At 41.6% G+C, this 23450-nt stretch overlaps 1 protein-coding gene across 6 annotated transcripts in view; it reads left to right on the plus strand.

The window, feature by feature from the left end:
• The window catches only part of LOC132912407 (homeobox protein homothorax), a 502412-nt gene that overhangs the window by 464576 nt on the left and 14386 nt on the right, over positions 1-23450 (plus strand). For all 6 annotated transcript variants that reach the window (XM_060969789.1, XM_060969791.1, XM_060969794.1 and 3 more), the window contains one exon: positions 3122-3180. In XM_060969789.1, the coding sequence (XP_060825772.1) occupies positions 3122-3180 (59 nt within the window). The remainder of the gene's footprint in view (positions 1-3121; positions 3181-23450) is intronic.

The following is a 23450-nucleotide window of genomic DNA, read 5'->3' on the forward strand; positions in this document are numbered from 1 at the left end:
AGGGCGACGCGGGGGTTGGCGGCAGTAGTCAGCTGGCTGTGACACGCTGCCTACGCCGCCAAAGGGGAACCAGAGGCGTTTAGGAGTATTTGGGGGCTGGAAAGGGGCCCTCGGTTTATACAAGCAGGGATACTCTTTCATCCAACGATAGCCGAGGCCTTGACTTTGTGGGGAGTCGGTGTTACGATCCTCCCGCGCGTTTACACACCCGCTGCTCTCTGTTCCAAGTACGCTATAGTGTGCTCTATCGACGATCTGCATTTCGTGTCCATTTGTCGTTTGTTTTAAGAGGGTGTCAACCCTATCATTTTTTTCTTTGGTACTTGTGAAGGAACTCGGAGGAAGATTAAATAGTCACAATAGTACGCGATATATTCGCTATTGAAATCCATCTATATTCCTCTTATCTTGAAAGCTTTCGTGCGGTTTCGTGCATTGTCATTTACTCTAAATGTGTCAGGTTTTGATTTTTATTAGCAGTTTGTTTCAAGAATCTTTTACTTCTTCAAAGAATTTCTTTTCTCTAGTAAAGTATGCAATATGCGGGTCTATTATATTTAATAGTATCCACGCGCATACCACCGACACTCGCCCAATCGTGCACCTCTCCAATTCCTTCTAATTGAACCGGAAATTTCCGTTGTCGACTTACGCGCGAGTTTCGAGCCGGTCGGTTCGGCCACTCGCAACTAGCTGAGCTGCGTCGAGCGTTAGAGTTTAATAATTATTATTCATAAGACTCCGGACAGGGAGCCGGCCAGGCGTGAGACCGAACAAGAAAGATGCGACGCGAAACAAGAGGGGCTGCAGCTGCCACCGCGTTCCTCCTCTCTTGCTCATCCCTCTTCTCGCCCATCGGAACCACGGTTTTCCACGATGAGAGAGGGAGGAGGGGTGTGCTCCCGAGTCAGTCGAGCAGAAACCCAATCACTTCCGGCGTCTGCGCCCATTAGGGCGCCGCGACGCTGACGTCGGCTGACGTACGCCCTTTCGCCTGTCTTGCTTTCTCCGTCGCGCCCTCCCTCTCTTCCTCGTTTCCCTCTTCGTGGCCTGCAGCAACCTCCCTCTCAGGTTGGACCTCTACCAAACTCGAAATAGACCGCAGATCTATTGTTTGGAAAGCGCTCGCACGGAAGCTTCTTCACCGTGGCTAATGACGTATCGAGGATCCCGGGAGTTCTCTCTTCTTGTCGGCCCCGGTTGCTCCGTCTTCCGCCGACAACACACCGCCTCCTTTTTCTTCGCTGTTAGCTAGATAATAGGTCGCGAAGCAATGGAGAGGAGAATATATTCCCCTAGGATGTTTTTTGAAAAATTTAGTCGGGGTTTACACAAATGATCTTGCGAGAACGTGTTTCACGAAGTGTTTGGGACAGTTGATGGATGTGATTGTTAATTAAATCGTGGAAAGGAATTAAAATGTGTCACATTTTTGGCGAGGTATCTTGCGATACGTTGGTTATACGTCATAATGAGGGAAATGATAATACGCGAGATATCACGTCCATAGATATGGGTAAAAATCTAATCTACTTCCGATTTTTTACTACAAATATCTATAATTTTTAACGAATGATAAAGACAAGAGAATCGTGATGGATTGACCTAGATTAATCTAATTAACTGTCTTGCAGTTTGCAATTAACAATTGTATTCACCTGTAATTTTCATTATTCTATACAAGAAACTTATTACTCTATGTTCTCTCACCACTTCATTCACTAAAAGTACATAAGAATTATAATAGGACGGTAGAAGCGAGTAAGTTATGATCGTTGGAATTAGAACAGTTCGATACAAAAGATTTGCATTTTAAAGATTTGTACAAATTTTAAGCTTGGTCTTTTTCCGCAATCAGAAGTTGTATTTGCCAGTCTTTTTATATGAGCTATTTGTTGATCGGTATTTCTAAAAAAAATTTTCTTTCTGGAAAGGAAAACAAGAATTTCGTACAGAAGATAGATATAGGGCGAAATGTGATCGATGGAACGAGGACAGTTCGATTCCGGTCATCACGGTGTGCACCTGTAGTTCTCTTTCGGGCGTGCATTTCGCTCGGCCACTTCGTCAAATTAACATACACGATTCGGCCGGAAATTACGTCCGACAATTACCGACCTTACGCCGATGAAATATCGACGGTAACCGCCCCGGCCGGCCAAATTGAGATGAACGATACATCGACGTACGTATGCGCGTTCTGACCGAGCTTTCGACCTTATCACGCCGATCGCCTAATGCCCGCTGCCCATGATCCACTGATCTACATAATGAGTCATGAATACGTCTGGCTACCTGACTGTTATCGTTATCTCTGATTACCGGAATAGATTTCTTGCCAAGGACGCTGCTACGGGGAGATCCGTAAGCAGCTAAATGACCGACGTTAGACGCTGATTGGTGGCATTACCGATTTATTTGAGGCTATTTTTCTTCAGCAAGCTAATGTATAGTTCGCATTTAACGTGGTGGATAAATTGGCAAATGTTTTTAGATCTTGTTTGGAAATGAAGAAATAGGTTTCGAGGTTATAAAAATGAAATTATTTGAAACTGTTGATTTTCTTGTCGGAATTAACGAAAATGAAAAAAGTTGATCATATTTCTGATCTATATTTTGCTACTGAAATTAAGAACTTTTACAGAAAGTAGAATTGTTCGGTTGTCTTCTGAGTGACTCATACGTATATTGAAGGGATAATTAAAATAGACACTCTTTCCTGTATGACGAGACTTGCACTCAGCTGTTTCTATAAATGTTTCTTCATTAAATGTATATTTAATTTTTATGATATTTCATAGTCAACGCCATATCTAATGGTTTTGATCCAACAAAAATACGATACATCTGTAATAATATTTATAAATCTCATCTGTATCTTGACCTGCAATTTTTCAATGTGTATTACAAATATAATTATAAAATTATAAATATAAATCATAATGTTTTTATAGTTTCCATGATATTATGATTTTATGGCAGTAAATAACTAACACACTTTACATAACCACTAAGGAAACCTTAAGACAACTGATTAAATAGAAGAAGAAATTAAATAGAATTATTGATTATCTAAAGATTGTATATTCCATTTCTAATTGGTATATTTCTTTTGTTACAGGTTTATCAATGCGAGGCGTAGAATCGTCCAGCCCATGATCGACCAGAGCAATCGAGCCGGTAAGACGAGCCCAATTCTGTCAACAGACCCTTATACACACACATACAACTCCGAAGACGCGTATAATTTCATGTCACCTGTGCCGGGCATGCATCACGGATACGTTTATCCGGCTTATCACGAGGGTTACACTCCTGGTCCTTATCGCTTGACGTAGATCGATGCGTTGTAACGAAGGAAACCTAGCTATAAGGGCTCGTCGAATTCGATATCTCTTATTAACCTAAGGTCGTTCCATTAGAATCATTTCTTTACCTATTATGTTGTTTAACGTAGTTGTTATAATTTCATACAGTAATATTACTCTTTATTATATGATTTATAATATTCTTTAATCTCTGTATCACAGAAAAATCTTTTTATACTTTATAATAATGTTATTCTCTTTAGCAATAATTAGTCTAATTAGTAGTTGAATCTATTATAGTTAATCAATTATACTCCCTTTTTCTATAATTAGATATCTTTGTTAACACATTTTTATTACTTCAAGTTGACAGTTATTTGACATATGATTAGATTTATGATTAGATTGATATATTTTCCTTTACATATAACATTGATTCTAGATATTTATGAGAAACTGAATTTGAAAACTGACAATCACGCTGCCCGTTAATTCATCTCTTCTTTCGTAATTTGACGAAGAATTGACCGCGACGTGTTGTCCGTGCGATTTATGTAATTTTCGGCTGCTCGGAAGTATTTGCGTTTCCAAGCACCTTGATCATTTATCAATAAACGAACAATCTGAACCGTATTAACCGGTAGCTCGTTTTGTTTCTTTGGCGGAAGGCAATTATCCCCCGTGACTCGATTATCGTCGATCGTAATCCTGCACTTCATCCGACCTCTCTATTTTCTGTCTCGTTAACGTTCTGACTTCGAATTCGATCTCTGTACTTTGTCATTTTTCCCCTGCAGAAACGAATTTAATCTTAATCGAGTAGATATACATCACAAAACACGACTTCTCTTCTTTAATTCTGTTTTGCGAAATATTCTTCAATTTTTTGTTTAAGCAGCATTTCTTTGACCTAAAAATTTAATAATCAAGAATTAATTATTCGAAAGAAAAATGTTATATGAAATTAGACAACACGATGAAAGTATAAGAGAATAATTTATTTTAGAAAATTTAATTAGCAAGTATATAACTTACACTACGTTCTCCAATATTTGGCGCAGAGTTCCTTTTAAAATATTTCAGGAAATTTAGTACATATTTTTTTACTTCTATATACTTTATTTTATACTTTATTTTATTTGTTTTCCACTATAATATTGTACTTTATTACAATTCTACTAATACTAAAATCCTAAAATATATATACGTTCTGATTCTTATCTCTAATAAGGGAAGAGAAAAGTAGAAAAGAAAAGAAAATTCGACTCGTATTGTAAATATAGAGGGTTAATAGCGTGTTCGAAAATTTCCCTTGATACTCAAGCAGCGGGAAAGAGCAGCGAAACACGATAAGAGGGAGAAAGAAAAACAAGGAACCTCCGGTTTCCGGGCCGTGTAATCTGTAAAGACGTCGCGTTTACGAGGAGGGAATCACTTCGTTTGCAGTAAAAGGCGACAACAACGGTTACCTAGCCCGATATTGGGGATCGTGGAAGTAGCGTCGCTCTCTTCGTTCTGTGGACCTCTCCTCTAGGGGTTCAAGGGTTCGCCTAGTGATTCGGATGATGGCGGAGAGGGCTGTTTTGTGAGGGCCCTGGTCGGGCAAAAGGTGGATAACGTTTCGGATAACGTTCGGATAACGGCGGGATAATTGGTAGCGGTGATCAGACCGGGTTTTACGAGCAGTCAACATGCCTCTCACCCCTCGACTCAATCCCGAACCGCGTCTTTTTCGACCTTCCTCTCGTTACGTTTCTTTGTTTCGTCGTAGATGAGCTAACCTGCCGGCGATCGGGGTTGGTTCTCTCGGTTAAACGCTCGAAACGAGAGAGAATGCTCGATACAACGAGTATTTTTACGACTGACTCGCTCATAAACACTCACTGAGTTACGGGTTGTTTGCTCCAGCCCCGAGTTTGCCTTCTCGGAAGCTTTCTCCTGTGTTTCGCGAGTGGGTTAGTTTGCTTGGGTAGCGTCACGAAATAGTTGGATTGTAGTTAAGATAGAAAAATCTGCTTGTGACAAAATATAAAAAAAATGATTCTTTTTATACCTATATTTCATACCATAAGCTTATCAAGCATCTAGTATTCTTTTTTTTTTTTTTTGTAAAAGAATTATTGGTATCTTTAAGAAACTCTAAATTATTACATTATTATATCTTGAACTAAATTATTAATTAATATTTATTCAACTTATCCGCTGCTAAATTAAGAATGTTATTAGTAAAACATTTTGTTATTTACTTTGAATGAAAAAGTCACTGTCGCCGTGAACAAATTCTAGAAAGCATTCCACGATTTCATTCAAATCCAATATATTTCTCTCAAAATCAAAAGCCACGTCCGTTTATCGAGTCCTACTCTCCTAACTTGGGAATATCGTTGGCTAGCTAGAAGCATGTTACGCTAGCAAATCGCGACAGTTAGAGAGCGAGCATGCGTGCACCGTCAGGGTAATTCCAGTTCGAGAAAGAGCGGTGGTAGAGGGAACTAACGAGCCGAAATGTCGCAGTCCGTATCGAGAGTAAAGTGGAAACCCGTGTACGGTTAGATTGTCATCCCGAGTCAATCCTGATCACGGGCCACTTCGCAACCCCTTTTCCTTTGCGTGTACCAACGTTTCTCTCAGTCTCTTCCCAAAGAGCTTTGGCTCTCGAATTGAAATTGATGTCGTTACACGTGAATTTTGCCGACCATTCGACCAAACACAGAGACCAGGAAATATTTCTAAAGGTGGGCGAAGCTTCGACTCTTTTCTTGTGAAAGAAATATTCGCAAGATCACGTGCAATTCGCCCTCGTTCTCATCCATTTTTCCGATTCCTCCGGGATTCGATCCTGGCATCGTTCGTTCTCCCTCTTGGCTTCTGGACGATCAGCAGTCCATTAAACCTTAATAGCCGAAGCATTAGGCCCCTGGGCAGATTTTGCTCCAACGGAAGCGAGATGAATGTGTCTTTCAAATGCTGCTGATCCCCCGTGGATCGTCCAACTTTCGAGCCTTCGTCGGTTTTCAACCTTGGTCGCTGGCTGAGACGTTTTATTTCCAAACCTCGAATCGAGAATTGTCTCTGAAATTTGCGTGGATGTTCTTCACTGTTGATTAATTATTTGCGGCTCGAGATGGCTTTGATAAGATTTGTATTGGTCGCGTTAGATAACAGTCGTAATCCATATTTCTTTTTTTGATTGATATATCAAATACATTGATCATATCTCTATATGATTTACATTTTATATATTAATTCATTTTACGGATTACGGATTTAATAGGATGGATTAATGTAAAATCCTTGTTTACAGGTAATAAGATGATTTTAATGCCTGTTTCCTTCCGTTTATTATCTGTGTGAATATAAAGCGATACACTGTCTGTGTACTACTTACATATTCTACTTCGTTTCTTTTTACGCTATACATTGTATACATAACAGGATGAATTTATATGACATTTGTGATATGTATTTGCAGATAATAAGATGGTTTTAATGTTTGTCTTTTTCCTTCTTATTCGTCACTATAAATTAGTAACTACCTTGCAACTGTTCAAAAGAATCGCTGCTCTGGTGCCCATTTGTCTCCCACGTTCTTTTATCGGGGAATATTACATCCGTCGCGGTAAAAGAATACTCGGAGCTGAGGGATGAACGTCGAGCTCGTTCGAATTATATTAGGCCAGATCGCTAATTCAGAACACGTTTCATGGCGACATGGCTGCAACATCTCCCCGGATGGGACGAGAGAAAGGTCTCGAAAGAGGTAGACTGTTGGCATCCTTCGCGTCGTCGCGCTTCTTCGTGTCGAGCTAATGACGCGCGTCGACTCGATCATCAATCATACTTTCATTACGCGAATCGCAGCTGCTCCGCATTGACTTCGCGTGGCCCGCGGCCCATTGTTATTATTCCCAGCTTCCATCCTCGTCGCGCAAACATTCTCGTTTCCTGGCTACGGCCACGTTCTTGCCCCGCGATAACGATGGAACCGGCGCAATCAGTGATTTCATGCTTCGCTTCTGCCTCGATAACGATTCATTGCAACGTGTGAATCCAGAGGAATAAAGCTGATGATGAAGATCGCGCGCGGTTCTTGTTCTAGTTTCCAGTTGCAAGAGAACGTGTTTGGTTTGGTTGGAGGGCTGATGATAATAAGGATGATTGGAGGATGCTTGTCGTGGCCGGCGATGGTTGGTTAAGATATTGATGAGCGGATACGGTTTGTCGGTTTTGCTGAGAACCGAGTTTGTATCGGAGTAATGGCGTTTTTCTTGGGCGTTTATGAAGAGTCGGAGCATTTTGTGGTGAAAGTTAAACACTGGGTTGACAGATATGAATGGCTAGGAAATCGGTTATCCGCTTCGGTTAACCTGTTAGCCGGATCGTTCTTTAATTAGAAATTGCTACACTTGTGGAGTTACAAGTTAGCAAACTAATCTTATTTAGATTGGTTTTAATCCTTATAAAGGACGATCCTTCTCAAGAAATTGTTATGTCCAAGGGATGGGCTACCGAGTGATAAATTAAATTCTTCTCTGGTTAACAGGTGATTTATAGCTCTATTATTGCATCTGCATATTTCACATAATTATGATATAATACATACATATTAAATACATACAACAGAATACAATAGGATACATACACAGTGAATAGAACAAATGTCATCTATGACAAAGTATCCCAATCAAAGTAATCCTTCGAGTAAATAAATCAAATCTGCTTATGGCGACTTTAAACTTCCTCCGATTGGAACCTTATTTCCCATCGCTAAACACAGCAGAAAAAGGCAATTTTCCAAGTAACAGGCTCTCATGCCCTTATACTCATTCGAGCAAGGAAATCCCCAACGCGTGTCTCTTTGATCGCAAGGAGGGTACAATATAAACCTAATAGAATCCGGATTCGGGGAGACACAGAGGCAGCTTGTACGTCGTAAAACGATGCGTCGTGGCTTTATACTTTATAGTTCGAGTGGCTGTTCGTCCGTGTATCGTCCTCACCATCGAATGGGGAAGGATTTAAAAGGGATCGCGGTTTTACGGCTGGTATTAGGAGGGCGGTAGCGTTAAAACCGCACGAATGCCTTTACTGCCATAGCAGGCGTGCGTGAGTACGGTTAATTTTACACTAATTTTGAGCTACAGACTAGATCCGGACGATATCGCCGATGAATTCAGCCTGGACCATTTAATAACTTTAAGATCGCAGTAGAAATGAATGGCTTGCTGATTTCTTACACTAAGTGTCTTTTAGCTTTTGACAAGATTCTATCTCTTCCGTTGATGATGCTTGGGACGTATCATTTTCTGATGAATAAAAGGGAAATTGGACGTTTTATTCTTTCTACAAAGTGGATAGTTATTTAGTTTTGTAGCTACGAAAGATTTTAAAGTTCAAGTATTCTATTATTTAGACCGAATTGTTGGGGTTGTAGGGGAAATTTCCTCTTTATTAGTTATTGATAATAGGAACATCTTTTTGATATTGCTATAAAGATGTAGTACATTTAATGTCAGTTTCATCGAAGACAAATGTAGTTATAGTTTAGTTAATATATTGTATATATATATGTGTCGGGGGTAACGTTCTAAGTCGGGGCGTCTAATGAATCTTTCTGCGAGTTGTCCATCGTTGTTGTATACCAGATGATATTTATTGAAGCGAATGTGTTGCAAAGGTTAACAAGTGATATCGGTAAGTGAATAATTGAGATGTCGGTGACGATGAGTTTAGGTTTGATAATGAATACACGGTTAACGGGATGACGATCGCGATTAGGAACTCGATGTACGTGTTTACTGGACTAGTCGAACATATCGGATTGAGAGCCAGTCCAAGTGGAACTGCCCTTATATACTCCTCTCCGTATCTCTCTGTATTCCTCAGGTCAATCTCTGTTTTTAAGGAGAGTTATTTAAGTACTTTATACCTCTGTTAGGTACACATCCCTTCCGTGACAGTGGCTACGTTCAATGATTCGTTATGTCACTTCGAGCCCAAGCCTACTGTCATAAATCTCGGACAATCATAATTGACTTAACTCGTAAACAGCTATTTCTCAGTTTTATTGTTTAAGTATGGCTATAATAAAAAGTCTGGACTAAAGTATTGGAGGCCTTTCCCGACAGAAAGACCCCGGCGTCTTTTCATCTACCTCTTTCTCTCTCTCTCTTTCTCTCTGTCTCTTTCTATATATATGTCGGAGATGAAAGGACACCGGGCCTTTCCTTTGTAACTCTTTAGAAAATCCCCAATACTTCAATCTCTATAAGGTAACCTGATTATAATTTTCCAAAATTTGCGATAATGAGCTTGGGCTCGAGGTGACAACTAGTCGCCGAACGTAACCGTAATAGAGGTATAGAATAATTGTATAGCTTTCCTTAAAAAGAAATATCTGTAGAGACACTTGACAGTAAACATTCCAATGGTCTCTGTCCCGTGGCTCGTGCCCTTAGACACACCCCATCATAGTTTTCCTTTGCAGCATCACCGCAACGGAAAATATATTCTCATGCTATCTCGTCAGCGAGTAAAACAACGTCTTTACGATCTTGGATACTTCACGTTTTTAACCACGAGTCCGACTTAGACTTTGGAAGAAAGTATATTTGTTATCCCGTTGACCGCGGATTTGTTATCGAACCTAAGACCATTGTCATTCGTGTCCAATCACCGCGGTTACTTGTCGATTCTGTAATACTCACACTTGTGCTAATCAACATTACCTCGATTGCATAACGATGGCTAATTCCAGAGAATATTCATTACACGCCCCTAACTCTAATCATAATGTGAACTCGAGATATATATATTCGTAAAGATTGAAAGTCGGATGGAGTCATAACTAATTGTAAGCGACGTTCCGCGATAAATGGGAAATTTACGCGGTTTAGGAACATTTGAAGAACATCGCTAAGGAACTTATGTTTAGCAGCGCGCCATTCAGTGGTTGCTCTGTCACTAATTCTGGTGGCCTTTTCGCTTCTTAGAATCAATCCAATTTGTACGCGGGACAATGTAAAATTTCTGTGTTTCGACGTCGCTTTATGACCCAGGGGAGCCGCGTGTTTTTGGAACGCGACCGCCAATTCCTATTAGTGAACTCTACGTTGCGAGCATCGTTCAAAAACAGAGACCTCCGCCTCTGCTCCCTGCGCACTCCCTCCTAAAATATTACATTACACTTTCAAATCGGATGGTCAGTGTGTAAATTGAATTCGATTACGGGCCGTTACGGAATCAAAGCTCCACAATCTGCTGATTGGAACGTGTGTCGGCGAAACGCGTGAAAACACCACCGATCATTCGTAATAAACTACCAACGTTTTCAAAAATCTGACGGCTATAGAAATGAGCGTGCAACAGTAACGAGATGTGTAAACCAATGTTCTTGTTGCTTTTAAAATATTCCATCAACGCTACAATATATTTACAGTTTGTAATAGCTAAAACAAAGTCAATGAAATTGTAATAACTCATAGTATTTTATAATTGCGCAGTAAAAAATCTCAAATCCAATCCACTGGTGATTGATAAATTTAGAATAAATCTCACATACGTGATCTATGATCTTGTGTAAATAAATATCAAGCGATTTAGTTTCACGAGTGTTTCTCCAGATCACCTGAGATTTGCAACCCTTAATCACGAAACAATCGACTACACAAACCTTCCAACTCTTTATACCTACAAACCTACACATTACGTAAATTGTTCAATTTGTTAAATACGTATTCTTTTATTATTAACTTTTCGCATCATAATTTACTTCATTCGTACTATCACAATTCACAAAAAGAATCTCGCGAAACAAAAATTTCCTAAAATTACCTTTGGTTTACTTCTAAGGAATTTGAAACTCTGTTTGATCATCCCTTCCTCGTTGAATGAAACGTTTATCGTTTTATAGGCACAGATAACTACTATGTTTCATAGCAGAATGTTTCTCGTGCGTTCTTTTACCTTTAGCCCAATAACCTGACGTCCCGACGCCAACGCGCGAACGACGCGCAAGCAACATAGCCAGAATCGTGGTCCCTTCGCGTGCTCGTGAAACGACGCAGTAAAAACGTAACAGCGGCCCCGAAGTACCGTAAAGCTGTGACCGTACGGTGCATTTCGTAACGATGCCGCGATAAAAGGCGTCGGCCAAGCTCGCGCGAACCTTCCAACGGTTGTTTCCCTTCGTTCCCGCTGTTGAACAAGCTGTTTTTGATAGCACGAAGTCGGTCGAGTGTTTTTCATCACCTAGCTACGATTGGAATTCCAAGATTGGAGTTTTATGGTGACGATGATTAATTGCACCCTTTGCAAACTAGGGTGCTACTAATCGAAAGAGAAAATTTCTTTCTCCTTTGAGTATTTCAAAGCTTTTAGCGCAAGCCTTGATTAAAAGAACAACCTGTTTGAGATTAAAATCTTGATAACTTGCAAGTTCTATGCTCTTAAATCTTTCAATGGAGGCGTTTGTAAAAAGAACGTAATATATGGAAGATTAGAATTTTGATAACTGACAAAGTCTTTATTTTCAAAATTTTCAGTGTAATTATTGGCTAAAAGAGTAGCATAGGGCTAAAAGCATGGTAATTAAGGAACTTTAGACGTGAGCATTTGCTAAAAGAACAACGCTGCCTGGTCACTCAAAAAATTTTTGTTTCAAAAATTTTAGCTTCCAATATTTGCTAAAGGGGCTAGTTTCGAAAACCATGACGCTTCTAGAACCCTAGAATTCTTCTAGAATTATATTCTTAACAATTAAAAAATTCTTTATTTTGAAAGCTCTAAATAAAAAACATTAGACGAGACAACAATATTCCCACAGCTAGAATCTTGGTAACTTGGATTGTCATTTCCAAAAGGGTTTGATATCAAAAGGACGAAATTCTCAGTAATTCCAAGAATCTGCGTTCTCTAGTACCAGGAGAATCTCGATTTCCGGCCAGTTGTTCCCGACAAGCGCGATTTATCGCGAATCGCCTGCCACCGCAGTCTCAATAAACATGGCCGGACCCGCGTTCGATTTTACGAGACGCATTCGATTTACGCGTACCGAGAAACGATGTCCAAGAAAAGGGCAAAGGAATCAGTGACTAGCCGTGACGACTCAGTCGAAGATATCTTAATTGCCGGGTTTGCTTATTATTCCCAGCATTCGGTAGCCAAGGGTCAGCGCGAGAATATGGGAGTTCAGAGCCATAGATCACGGGGAAAGGTCGGCTTCGTGTCGACTGTCTTCCGTCTTTGTTCCACCAACCGTTCCAACCGAACGATTCCGCTCTTTCGTTTTTTCCACGACGTCTTCAGCTTCCTCTCTACGCTCACTTTCACAGAAGCTCGATTGTCGTTTACGATCGCCTGTTCGTTTTCCCATGCTGTCAAAGATCGACAAGCGAACGTCCGTGACCGTCGACTGTTAATAGCCAGTGTCCCTTCCAGGTTCGACACCGCAACGCATCCGGCGATTAGTGTTTAATTGGCCGGCTTGTTTTTAATTCGCCTGGTCGCATGCGTGCGACGTAATCGCGTTACGGCCTGATCCTAATCGGATAGGGTTGGTGCGGACGCTTTGGGTGGTTGATCGTTGGCTGGAGCGTGGTAGGATGTTTTTTGTTCGTGCAAGGTTTAAACGTTAGATATGTGAAAGTAATATTAATGTATGGTCTTTTTAATCTCTTGAGGGATGTACGTATATATGTACGTATGTTTAATATCCTTTTAACTGCTTGACACTATTGCGAGACAGAAACATTATGGTCACATTTCGGGGTGACAGCTTTGTAATATGTTCTCACGAATTAGCGGAAGAATAACAAATTCTTCCCCTTTTACAATTAGTATAAACTAAAAATGAATGAATGATGATGAAATGAAAATTAGTATTTCAAATTTTAAGATCACAAGTCAAAATACAAAGTAGAGAAGACATTTCTATTATTGCACATAAATACTGGACCTGTGGCGTCAAAAAATTATTTCAACTCTGATAGGAAAAAATTAAAACACGTACACAGAAAATTACTCGATGTGACTTCGTTTGTTATATACCAAGTTTACACTCCCTTCAAAGTCCAGTGAAAATTCAAAGAATATCAGTGGGATCTATCCACTGCATCAACCCCATCTCCTTACCTTCAACCCCAAGAGTCGAACGATCGAGACGCCTTAACGAAACTCGTACGATCAAAGATCCTGCGTAGTTCATCGAATATTCGGATCGGTCCGCGAGAACAGCCCCTTGCGAATCAGCTTGCGGACCATTCGTCACGCACTCGCTGAGAGGTCTCGGTTGATAACGCGCCCCCTGTCCCCATCCTCTTATCGTTCCCCATTGCACGCGGAACGCTATCTGACCGATGTTGGAAAGAGAGAAGGTCCCTCGAAGCGAAGTCCAGTTTAGTCCGCCGCGCGCGTTCACTACATCCACTCCATCTCACTTGGCCGGCATCCCCTTCGGCCCGTCGCAACCCCCTTGGTCTCCTGGCACATTCGATTCCCCTTTTCTTCCCGTTCTTCCCGGCCTATCCTTCGTTCTCTCTCCTCTTCTCGTCCGGCCAGCGGATCGGCTGGCGTCGTCCCTTCCGCGCTGACCATCAATCAAGCTTGTCAATTTGTAATGGCGATTCTCTGTGTCCATCTCGGGAGAGCGGTCCAGACACCCCAGCCCACGCTCTCTATGTTCCCTTCTTCCGTCTCGTCTCTCTCTCCACCCCGTTCGGTGCGGTTCGATCTCCGCGCCACTCTATATCTGGCTAACTCGTCGAGAAGGGGGATGGTGAAGAAGGTACTCTTCTTTCTTTTCTTTATTTTCTTTTTTCTCTCTTTCGCTCTCTCTCTCTCTCTCCTCTCTTCACCCCCCCTCTCTCTCTCATTCTCTTTTTCTTTCTTTCTCTCTTTTTGTCTCTTTCCGTTTTCTCTGTCGGTGGCTGGACACCAGCCCGCTGTAAACGTTCCTGCTGGCACTGATGGGATATCGGTAGATGGAGAAAAAGAGAAAGCCCCTTGGCCGTCGAACGTCCCCCTCACTTGCCTCGTGGTCCACCGGTGCGCTAAATAAAATGGATGTCCTAGGGTCGGGAATCGGGAGAAATTGCGAACACCCTGTACGTCACCCAAACCAACTCCCGAGAACGTCATCGGAAGCGCCGACGTTGACTACTTCGTGCTCTGATATAGACATCGTGGTAGATTTGAATTGGGCGAAAAATTGGGCGGTACGGTGCTCTTGGTAACCCTTAATTAGTATGGTGGTCATTTTATTAAGTAGACCGTAATGATATATAATAATGAGGAATATAGAAAAAATGGTACTTTAGTTAATTGTATAATGTTTGACGTCTGATATTTTGCAAATTGTCGCGGAAGTAAAGATCGTTCGAGTTTCTCTTATATGAGAACAAAGATGATTTGAGTAACACGTGTTGCGATAAGTTTGCGGATATTTGTATAGATTTACATTTTTATGGACACAACTAAAGAAACGAGGTCTTAGCAGAGATTTACTTTATCTACCAAATATTATAACGAATATTATACTTTGGATATTTTTTATTATAAATTTTTATATCTTAAAATCTTCCATTTGCAATCTAGTCACCACTTCTATTTTTCACAAACTTTATACTCTTCGCGTATAATCTAAATGTATCTTAAGTCATCGTGTCTCAATAAAATTAACATCCCTTTATCCACGATATTCAAATAAATGTTCCTTGCGTCAACACGTTGTGTAACGAATTCTTTGACGAATAAGGAGCGATATTTCATTGTCTGCAAAGAACAACAATGGAGACCGAGGGGACAGTTAAAAGATCAAGGACAATTCTTGTCCTTCTCGACCATATAAGATTTTTTTTTTCTCTGCGTTTCGTGTCACGTAGACGTGATATAGAGTTACTTAGAGCGGCGATCCCTCGCGCATTATGGCCCCAACGTTTGAAAGGTGCTGGATACTGCTCCTTATACGACATACATCATACGTTAATTGAAATGGGGTGCATGAGCGCCAGTCGTCGAATACAAACGACCGACTTATAGAAATGTTATTATTTGCTGGAGGGTGAGTGGAACTGGGACACAACCAGCTTAGCCGGGGAAATTGCATCCGGTCGTATTAGAGTTTCGATCAACGCGCTCAGTTTTCAGTGGTTAAACGTAATATTGAGCCGACGGAGGTTGACCGTTCTGAATTATTCGATAAACTATCAATTTCTGAAATTTCTCTGCGTCTGTCGATATTAAGATGGAATCGATAGGTTGCCTCGATTCGAGCACATTGCACATCAGTTTCTCTGTAGATATCGTTAACGAAATTCTGTGTTACATTTAATCTGTTCTGAATAACAAACGAATGTCCATTATATTTAATACTCAATCTCTGGAAGTGGGTAAAATAATTCTCAAATTTTCATAGTAATTTTACAGATTTGCTACAGTTCTTTTTTACTCATCAATATATAGCGCTGTATTTGTACGTATAACGCCATATTAAAACTGCCGGAATGGTTAAAACCATCCATTTTTAATTTCTTATAAAAATTTAATAGATTTGACACAGAACATTTTTCAGGATCTCTTTTAAATCTTTATAAAATACGTAGATTAAACCTTGTCTCTCTTATATTACGTATTTCTTCATATACGTTTCATCTCAACCGAATAGGAGTCTTATATTTCAGTCGTCGGTAGTTTTAGAAACTTTTATCAGGCTGTCTAAATATCCGAAAGGACAAAAATAAAAGACTATATTCACTTTCTTCGCAAGAATTCCTTCGAAAATACGCTGACCTTTACTCTTATCGTTAGATCGAAATACCCTTTGTCCGTAAATCGTTTCATCGGCTAATAACGCAGAGCTACTGATACCGCATTCTGAACACGCGGTTACCCCGTCGAATACAACGCGTCGACTAATTTCCTCCAGCGAAATCCGTGCCCACGTAAACGAGCCAAGAGGTCCATTTTGTTACCGGTTACGTTACGTGTATAAACCGGCGCTGGGGTGGCTCCTCGAGCACGGAAATGAAGTCTTGGACGGTCACGATCGCTATGAAAAGATAAGGTCCGAGTTCTCGGGGGCGCTGGACACCGCCCTCGCTTCGTCCTCCCCCTTTCCATTCGCCGCCACCCCCTCGCCATCCACCTCTGCTTTTCCCCGTCTACCGTCCCATTCTCGTCTCTTCCAACTAGATTTTTCATGCCGTGGATCGCGTCCGGTGTATCAAACCCGTACCTAGAACGTTCTGACCGTGGCTACTACGTATCACGGAGGGTGGACCTATCTTATCGGCGTAGCCATAATGGCCTGTTCTATCTCATCTCGAGTCTCGTTGACCGTTTGCCCCCTAGACCACTTTCGCCATCAAGGCTCCGCCGCGGTAATGGCAAGCAGGAAGAAACCTGGCTCGCTTCGTGGGACAGGCAAGGGGCAGGGAGTGGTATCGTGAAAACGCATCGACGCCGTTCATTCGACGCTGTTAAGTCGTTCTATCGTCCATCGGGCCGTTTTTTGATTCCACGACATGAAATCGACGCGTCATCTTGCTTCTTTTCTCATTCAGTTGTGTGTTGGTCTATGCGAGAATTTTCTTTTTTTTTTTTTTATTAGAAGAAATATTATAGGGTAGTTTTATCTCTTATTTTTGTCACTGTAATCGTTTCCAGTGAAAAGAATAGAATTAGTCTTCCTTTTTATCTTGCAACGAATATTTGGTAGTATATAAAACGAATTAATTTCTAGCTTAAAATTAGTCGATATAGTGAATTGTGAAAGTGAAATTGAATAATTGAAAAATGTAATGTTATTCATGTGGCGTTTTTTTTTTACGGAAGTCTAGATTTAGATATCATTAGAAAGTATAAATAACAAAAAGCTAGGCATCTTTAATATGCATTAGTCCATCGTAGTATCAACGATTAGTAGTATCGTGTATTATTTTCCAGTAGTTTAAGAAACTTATAACATCAGGAGGACAGAAACTTCTTGACTAATCCTTTCAAACAAAGTCACTTTAAAAGATCGTCTCGTCTCTTGGTCGGTGAATTTTGTTTAACAATATAAAGTACAATGATTATAAGTAAATAGGTGCCTAGAAATAGTTGCATTATAATATTCCACTACCTTAATATCTTACTGCCTTCTATCATATCTCGATCACTCAATTTAAAACATCTTCTGCAACTCCCAGTAAAGAATGTATTTTAAAATATTCTCTAATAATTCATTAAGCGCTGCCTCAACTTGGTCCGCACGCTCTCACCGAAATAAAATGCTCAGATCAATAACCTCCAACGAAGAAATTAAACTTTACACCCATCAATATTCTTCGACCATCAAACAGACACATGCGAGAGCACTCAGTCTCTTGCTTAAAGAATACAAAGAACAAGCAGCCACAGATTACAGCGAGGAAGCCGAGCGTCGAAGCAAAGTTCACTCGGGCCGGGGAGTTACTTCGCGACATTTAAACGACCAGCCAGCCGCTGCTCGGCTTATTTATGTCCGTCGTAAGGAGAGACACTTCCGACGTTTGTGGCTCTCATAACCTCCGTTTATTGACACTGTTAAGAATGCTCTCTGTAATCCAGCGGTCGGGGTGCCCCCGACGGGGCTGTTGCATCCGCTGGCCTCGTTAAAATCGTAATTCCTCGTCCACCTTTAGCCGTGCATTATTATTTCAATGCCTCCGCTTCGTCTCTTACCGCACGATGGGTGGAATTGAAAGGAATCGCAGGATGACGTTCGCTCTCCAGACGCTTGATTAATCGAGGCCCGAGCAAGGTGCCGAGTGATGCGTCTTTCTGTTTGCTGACGTCCACTTTGATTCCCCGCGGGACTCCTAATAAATATTCAGAGGGAGAGACGATACCTTCGATTGACGTTAAAAAGCGCTTTTAAGGAATTCTCGTTTCGTGTGCACGTCGAATTACATACGTTCTTATATTCGGTTTAAATACGCCAACAAATTACAGACAAATTATCTATGATTTGCTGGCTCATAATTAAACACCAAATATCCGAAGTCTTTAACGATAGAACGATCAGTAGAATAAGTAACTTGCTAGCCTCTACGCTCGATTCTACGTCTCCCTGGGCTCTCTTTAACTTCAGTTTACGCATAAACCGTTTCCCATAAACGTAAATAACGTTCGAGGAGGCCGAGTAAGTAGCTCTTGAAGAAACGGTCGCAAAATCCATCTTAACGATCCCGTTCCTTCACCAACGACGTCTCTCGATTTGCCATATGGCATACTACGATAGCGACACGCGGGAATTCCAGAAACGTTTCTAATCCCCGAATTCGGGACGAGACGATCCACGGCGATACGTCGTGCACATGTTAACTCGTCTATAGATCCCTGGAGCAGACAAAACAACGCGAAACTCGACAGCGTAGGCAGGTTCCCGTGCGCTGGTCCTCCTTAATTATCATAATTTATAGCCGATCGGTTAATTAAAATATCTAAATACCGTATAGGCCGCATAAGATCCGATAATATATATCCGAGTCAGGCGGTTGTCCTGCCGCCTCCTCGCTTCTCCTCCGTTTCGTACCTTATAAATATTAAATGTTTTATGGACCAGCAATACGCGTCTGCTCTTCCTTCTCCTTCGCCTTTCTCCTCGGCCCATACTGGCCGTTCGATCATTAATTATTTATCGCGTCAACTAAGGAGCCAGTCAGCCGCGAGCGCTCCACGGGTTTTATCGAATCGCCTCTCGGCGGATTTAGCGAATCTCGATCCGTCTGTGTCCGTTCGATAGAAATTTATGTGGACTCGTAACACACAGAGGGCGGAGGGTGAATGGTCGAGGGGTTGGAAAAAAAACACTGGAGGCTGAAGAACTGGGTTAAAATATGCCAACGCTCGACGGTCTGGAGTAGGGGGTAAATTAATTTCGGCTTGTCACGGGGAGGACATCCATAAATGCAGTAGCTTCTTTGCTACCCCGTCCCGCTTTCGTATACTCGTTCCTCCTCTTCCCATTCTCTTCCTTAGCCCCCTTCCTATCTTTCTTCTCTCTCCTTCTTTCTTTAGGGAGATTGCTCTGCATCTTGTACGATAAAAATCTGTCTTGTAACGCTGGTTGCTTATGCATTCGTAAATAAGTACTTCGTTGAACGTTGCTCAAGGCGAATCGATACTGCTCTTCTCTCTGGTATACAGTGTGTCTTCTTGTTTGCAGAAGCCTAGAGTTATTGCTCTTTTCTCTTGTGACATTTTCGCGGATTAAATTTTTGTGAAGAAGTACGAGTTTCGGTATAAAACAAACTGATAGGATGATATGATTTTCACCAGAATGAAATTAGATAAATGAAACGCCAGTAAGTAGAATGTCATAAGTAAGCTATTCTTTCTGTTATAATTCCCACTTGTAATAAAAATACCTCGGTGCCATTTGTAATTTCTATTATTGTACATCTTATTTTACATTTAATCCTTTATTATATATCTGCTTTTGTATCCAGAGCATTCTTACTATAAAATATTTAAAAGTCAAACTAGAACTATCGTAGTAGTAGCCAAGTTTCATTTATTACATATCCTTATAACACATTAATTACTTAGTAAATAATTGAGATTGATATTTACATTTTTGTATAAAGAAGCCGTATTTCATGAAATTTCATCGATACCTATTCCCATTGCCTGGTTACTCATTTTTATCTCCACTGTACTTTAAAAAATACTGCATTCAGAGCTTCAGGATTAAACTTTGCGTGACTCTTACATTCAACAAAAAGAATTTCTGACAAATTCCGCTAAAGGACAATCTTCGGAATTTTCTAAAATACACAAATGCCATATTCTTTCTTCGAACGCGAAACATCATTGCTGAAAATACAGTTGTCGTTCGATTTGCGCTATGAAACACGATCGAAGGGACTGTTCGATGTTCCGAAGGCAAACAAAGGCTCGCGTGGTCTCGATTTCCCGAAGATTTGGTCGGTGTTATGGGATCTTCTGGTGCAACAGAACAGCCGGCTGGTCTCGATCGATGTCCGCCGCTGGATATCCGAGAGCAGGAGCGTAGGAAAGTACCGAAACGGCCGGGCGGGGTGCACGTTAGGAAAGGGAAGTTGCTTGCTGGAGACAGCGGAAGAAAAATAGCGGAAGTCATCGACCTCCAAGGGGCTATATATCAGAGGGCTGCAGGGGGAGCTTTGTGTGTGGCCGTTTCCACTCCGTGTACACGCTCGCCCCTCTCGCGTGGACGTTTCTGCACGTACGAGGGAAGAAAGAGGCGAAGTTAAAATCGACCAAAAGAAGGAAGAAGAAAACGTTCTTCTTGAGAAGAGAGAAAAGAAAGACCGAGAAGAGGAGATATTAACTGAAGAAAAGAAGAAGAGTGAATCTAGGATAGTAGTCCTAGCGTTTCATCATCGGAACGACAACGATGACCCGAGTTCGCCGTTCTACTCGATGTCGCCGACTCCTGGATTTATCTTAAATGAGACTCCCTCGGGGCTTAACTCGGCTTGGCAAGGCTAGGAAACTGCCGTGTACTCGCGCTAGGGTATGTTTCTGATTGATTAAATTCCTGCAATTACGTCGTGTCGTATATCACACTGAACATCCCCCGGAGAGGTTGTTTTAAGTCCTACCAGGGAGTATTGTTTCGTCACTCAACAGGGTTCCTTCAGATAGTGTGACTTACTGAGAATAGATCTGTTGCTTTTTGTATCTTGAATGTGAGGAAGGTCGTGGTAGCCAGTGATTCTAGGTACGGATTTTTTAACCTTCTAGATTCGTTGTTCTATTTCGTTCGACTGTTTCCCTATTTTAACCATAGAGATACGAAGAATAGCTTTAACACGTAAATTATATTCTTCCGTGTTATGTATGAATTTGGTAGAAATATACAAATGATATATAGATATCATAAATACGAAAATACAAATATATTATTGGTTACGAGAATATAAAAATTCATTGAAATTATGAGCAGGTTTCGAAAGTAACTTATATGGAATATGAATCAGTCGAGATGAAATGTCAAATGTCAGATAATTAATGTACGTGCTCTCTTCGGATCTTCCAACAAGCCTTTACGGTTCTTGCTCGTAATTTTGAATATTTGGAATTTTGATCGAATAAAATATTCAGTATCGTAAGAGATAAAGAACGGAAACCTTCAGTTGGCAAACATTGACCACGATATGCGACGTGAATTACCGCGCGATCCGCGTTTTGACAATACGATGTAAAGGCTGGCCGAGCAAGCGAGCCGTGACGATGTCAACCGGTTTCCGGAATTGTTTCCATTAGCCGTTTTAATCATACCATTTACGGATCTCGTGTACGAGCCGGCAATGACGTAGCGCCGCCGATTCGGCAGAAATTCATTGTGGAATCGTCACAATACACACTGGCCTCCGTGACACCGATATTATTCTCTCCTCGCCCGACGACATTATCTTCGATCGTCGTCGAAACGAACAATGCGCTAGGAAACGGTAGACGACACGACACGAGAGAAAAAGTGGGAGACGCCATTACAAGAGAATAGATAGAAAGAGAGCGAAAAACAGAGAAAAAAATACAGCATGGATAGTCGAAGGGAAAGGGTGTTAGGAAAAGAGAGAGAAAGCGAGAGAGAGGAAGAGCGGGAGAGAGCAGGCAGCAGGCGGATGAGTTATTAGATCCGGCGTATCCGGTATTGCGTCGCGGATGACCAATAGTTTCATCGAGGGATTGTTGAAGGTTCCGGAGCACATTTCCGGTTTCCGCTCCACGAATCACTCTTCCCTTTCCCCGTCTTCTTCTTATCCGTGTCTCGACTCCGCAACCTCTCGGAATTTGCTTGCCCGTGAACGACAAGGGCTGCATAAGGGGAGAGGGAGGATTTTGGCTCCCTCTGCTAACCACTAACCGTGACGATTTTCTCTCTTCCTCCTTTCACGGGACTCGAAGGTAGTTTGTCTCTCGATGTGTATTACTGTTCTAGCAAAACATTCTTGAGGGACCATTTTGGGTCTCAAATTGTTGATATTCTTAAATTTGGAGTACATGTTAGAAACGTATATCACGATGATATACGAAGTAACATGATGTGTTTGTCACTTAGTATTAGAAATTAGAGACGTATATACAGTATAACCCCATTTATCTGAATTCGTCGAAGGACAAATGGTTCATGTAAGTAGATCATTCATATAGTAGAAAGATTTAAATTTTCTTCGTTAACTATGATTTTTTGTCGATCAGGTTAGATAAACAATACATATGACATAGACACTCCATCTTCAATTTCAAGTGCGTTAAACGACCAAAAACGTAGTTTCGTCGAATCTACGTTCGTATTCATCAGCGATTAACTACAATATTCTTGCAGAAAAAAGAAATTCTAACGACAATCTTCCACCATATAGAACGTTAGAATATGTCGGTAAGACATGGACAACTACTGCACCATATCTCAACTTTTCCAAGAAAACAGATCCATAGCACTCGCTCGGCTCGCAGTCGGTTCCCGTCGCTAATTAAGTCGTCAATTTCGGTGGGAGCTCACGGGGGGCGGGTCGAACTTGCCGGCTCCTTTAAATCTTGCCGGAAGTTCGTTACTAGACTCGGCCACGGCGTGAACTCCCCGGGAACTGATGCTTGTTACTTAGACTGCTCATATTTATCACGGTTCTCGGCTGGTTCTCCTCAGGCTCGGTGGCCGCCCTTCTTCCGCGGTTTTCACACCGCGTTCCGCCGGTGAAAGCCCCTGGCAAACTCCTAGCTAGCGCGCTCGCCCGGGTTATGCCCTCTCCGTGGCTGGAAACCGGGCAGGCTCTTCGAACTGGAACTCCGGCCGAAACTCACGGTGTCGCCGGGTAACTAAGTTCAGAAGCTCGGTTCGCCTCGGTTTCGTTCACCTTCCACCCCTTAACCCCTTCCCGCAAAAGGATTCCACGCTCGTCTTGGTTGCAGCCGGTCTCTCTAGGCTTCGACCTCTTACCACGGTTCCGTAGCTCCGGATCTACGTCTAAAACGCAAGCAGCCATCCAGCCGCTGGGCCGCAACCATAAGTTACTAATGTTGTTCCCGTGTTGGCGGGCGAACGCGCCACCGAGAAGGCGCACCCCCAACCCTTTCCTCCCTCTATACGCTCCCGCAAAACGGATTTCGAAGTTTTACCTCGTTTCCGAGGGG

Source organism: Bombus pascuorum, chromosome 12 (assembly GCF_905332965.1).
Source record: "Bombus pascuorum chromosome 12, iyBomPasc1.1, whole genome shotgun sequence".
Classification (NCBI taxonomy): Eukaryota; Metazoa; Arthropoda; class Insecta; order Hymenoptera; family Apidae; genus Bombus; species Bombus pascuorum.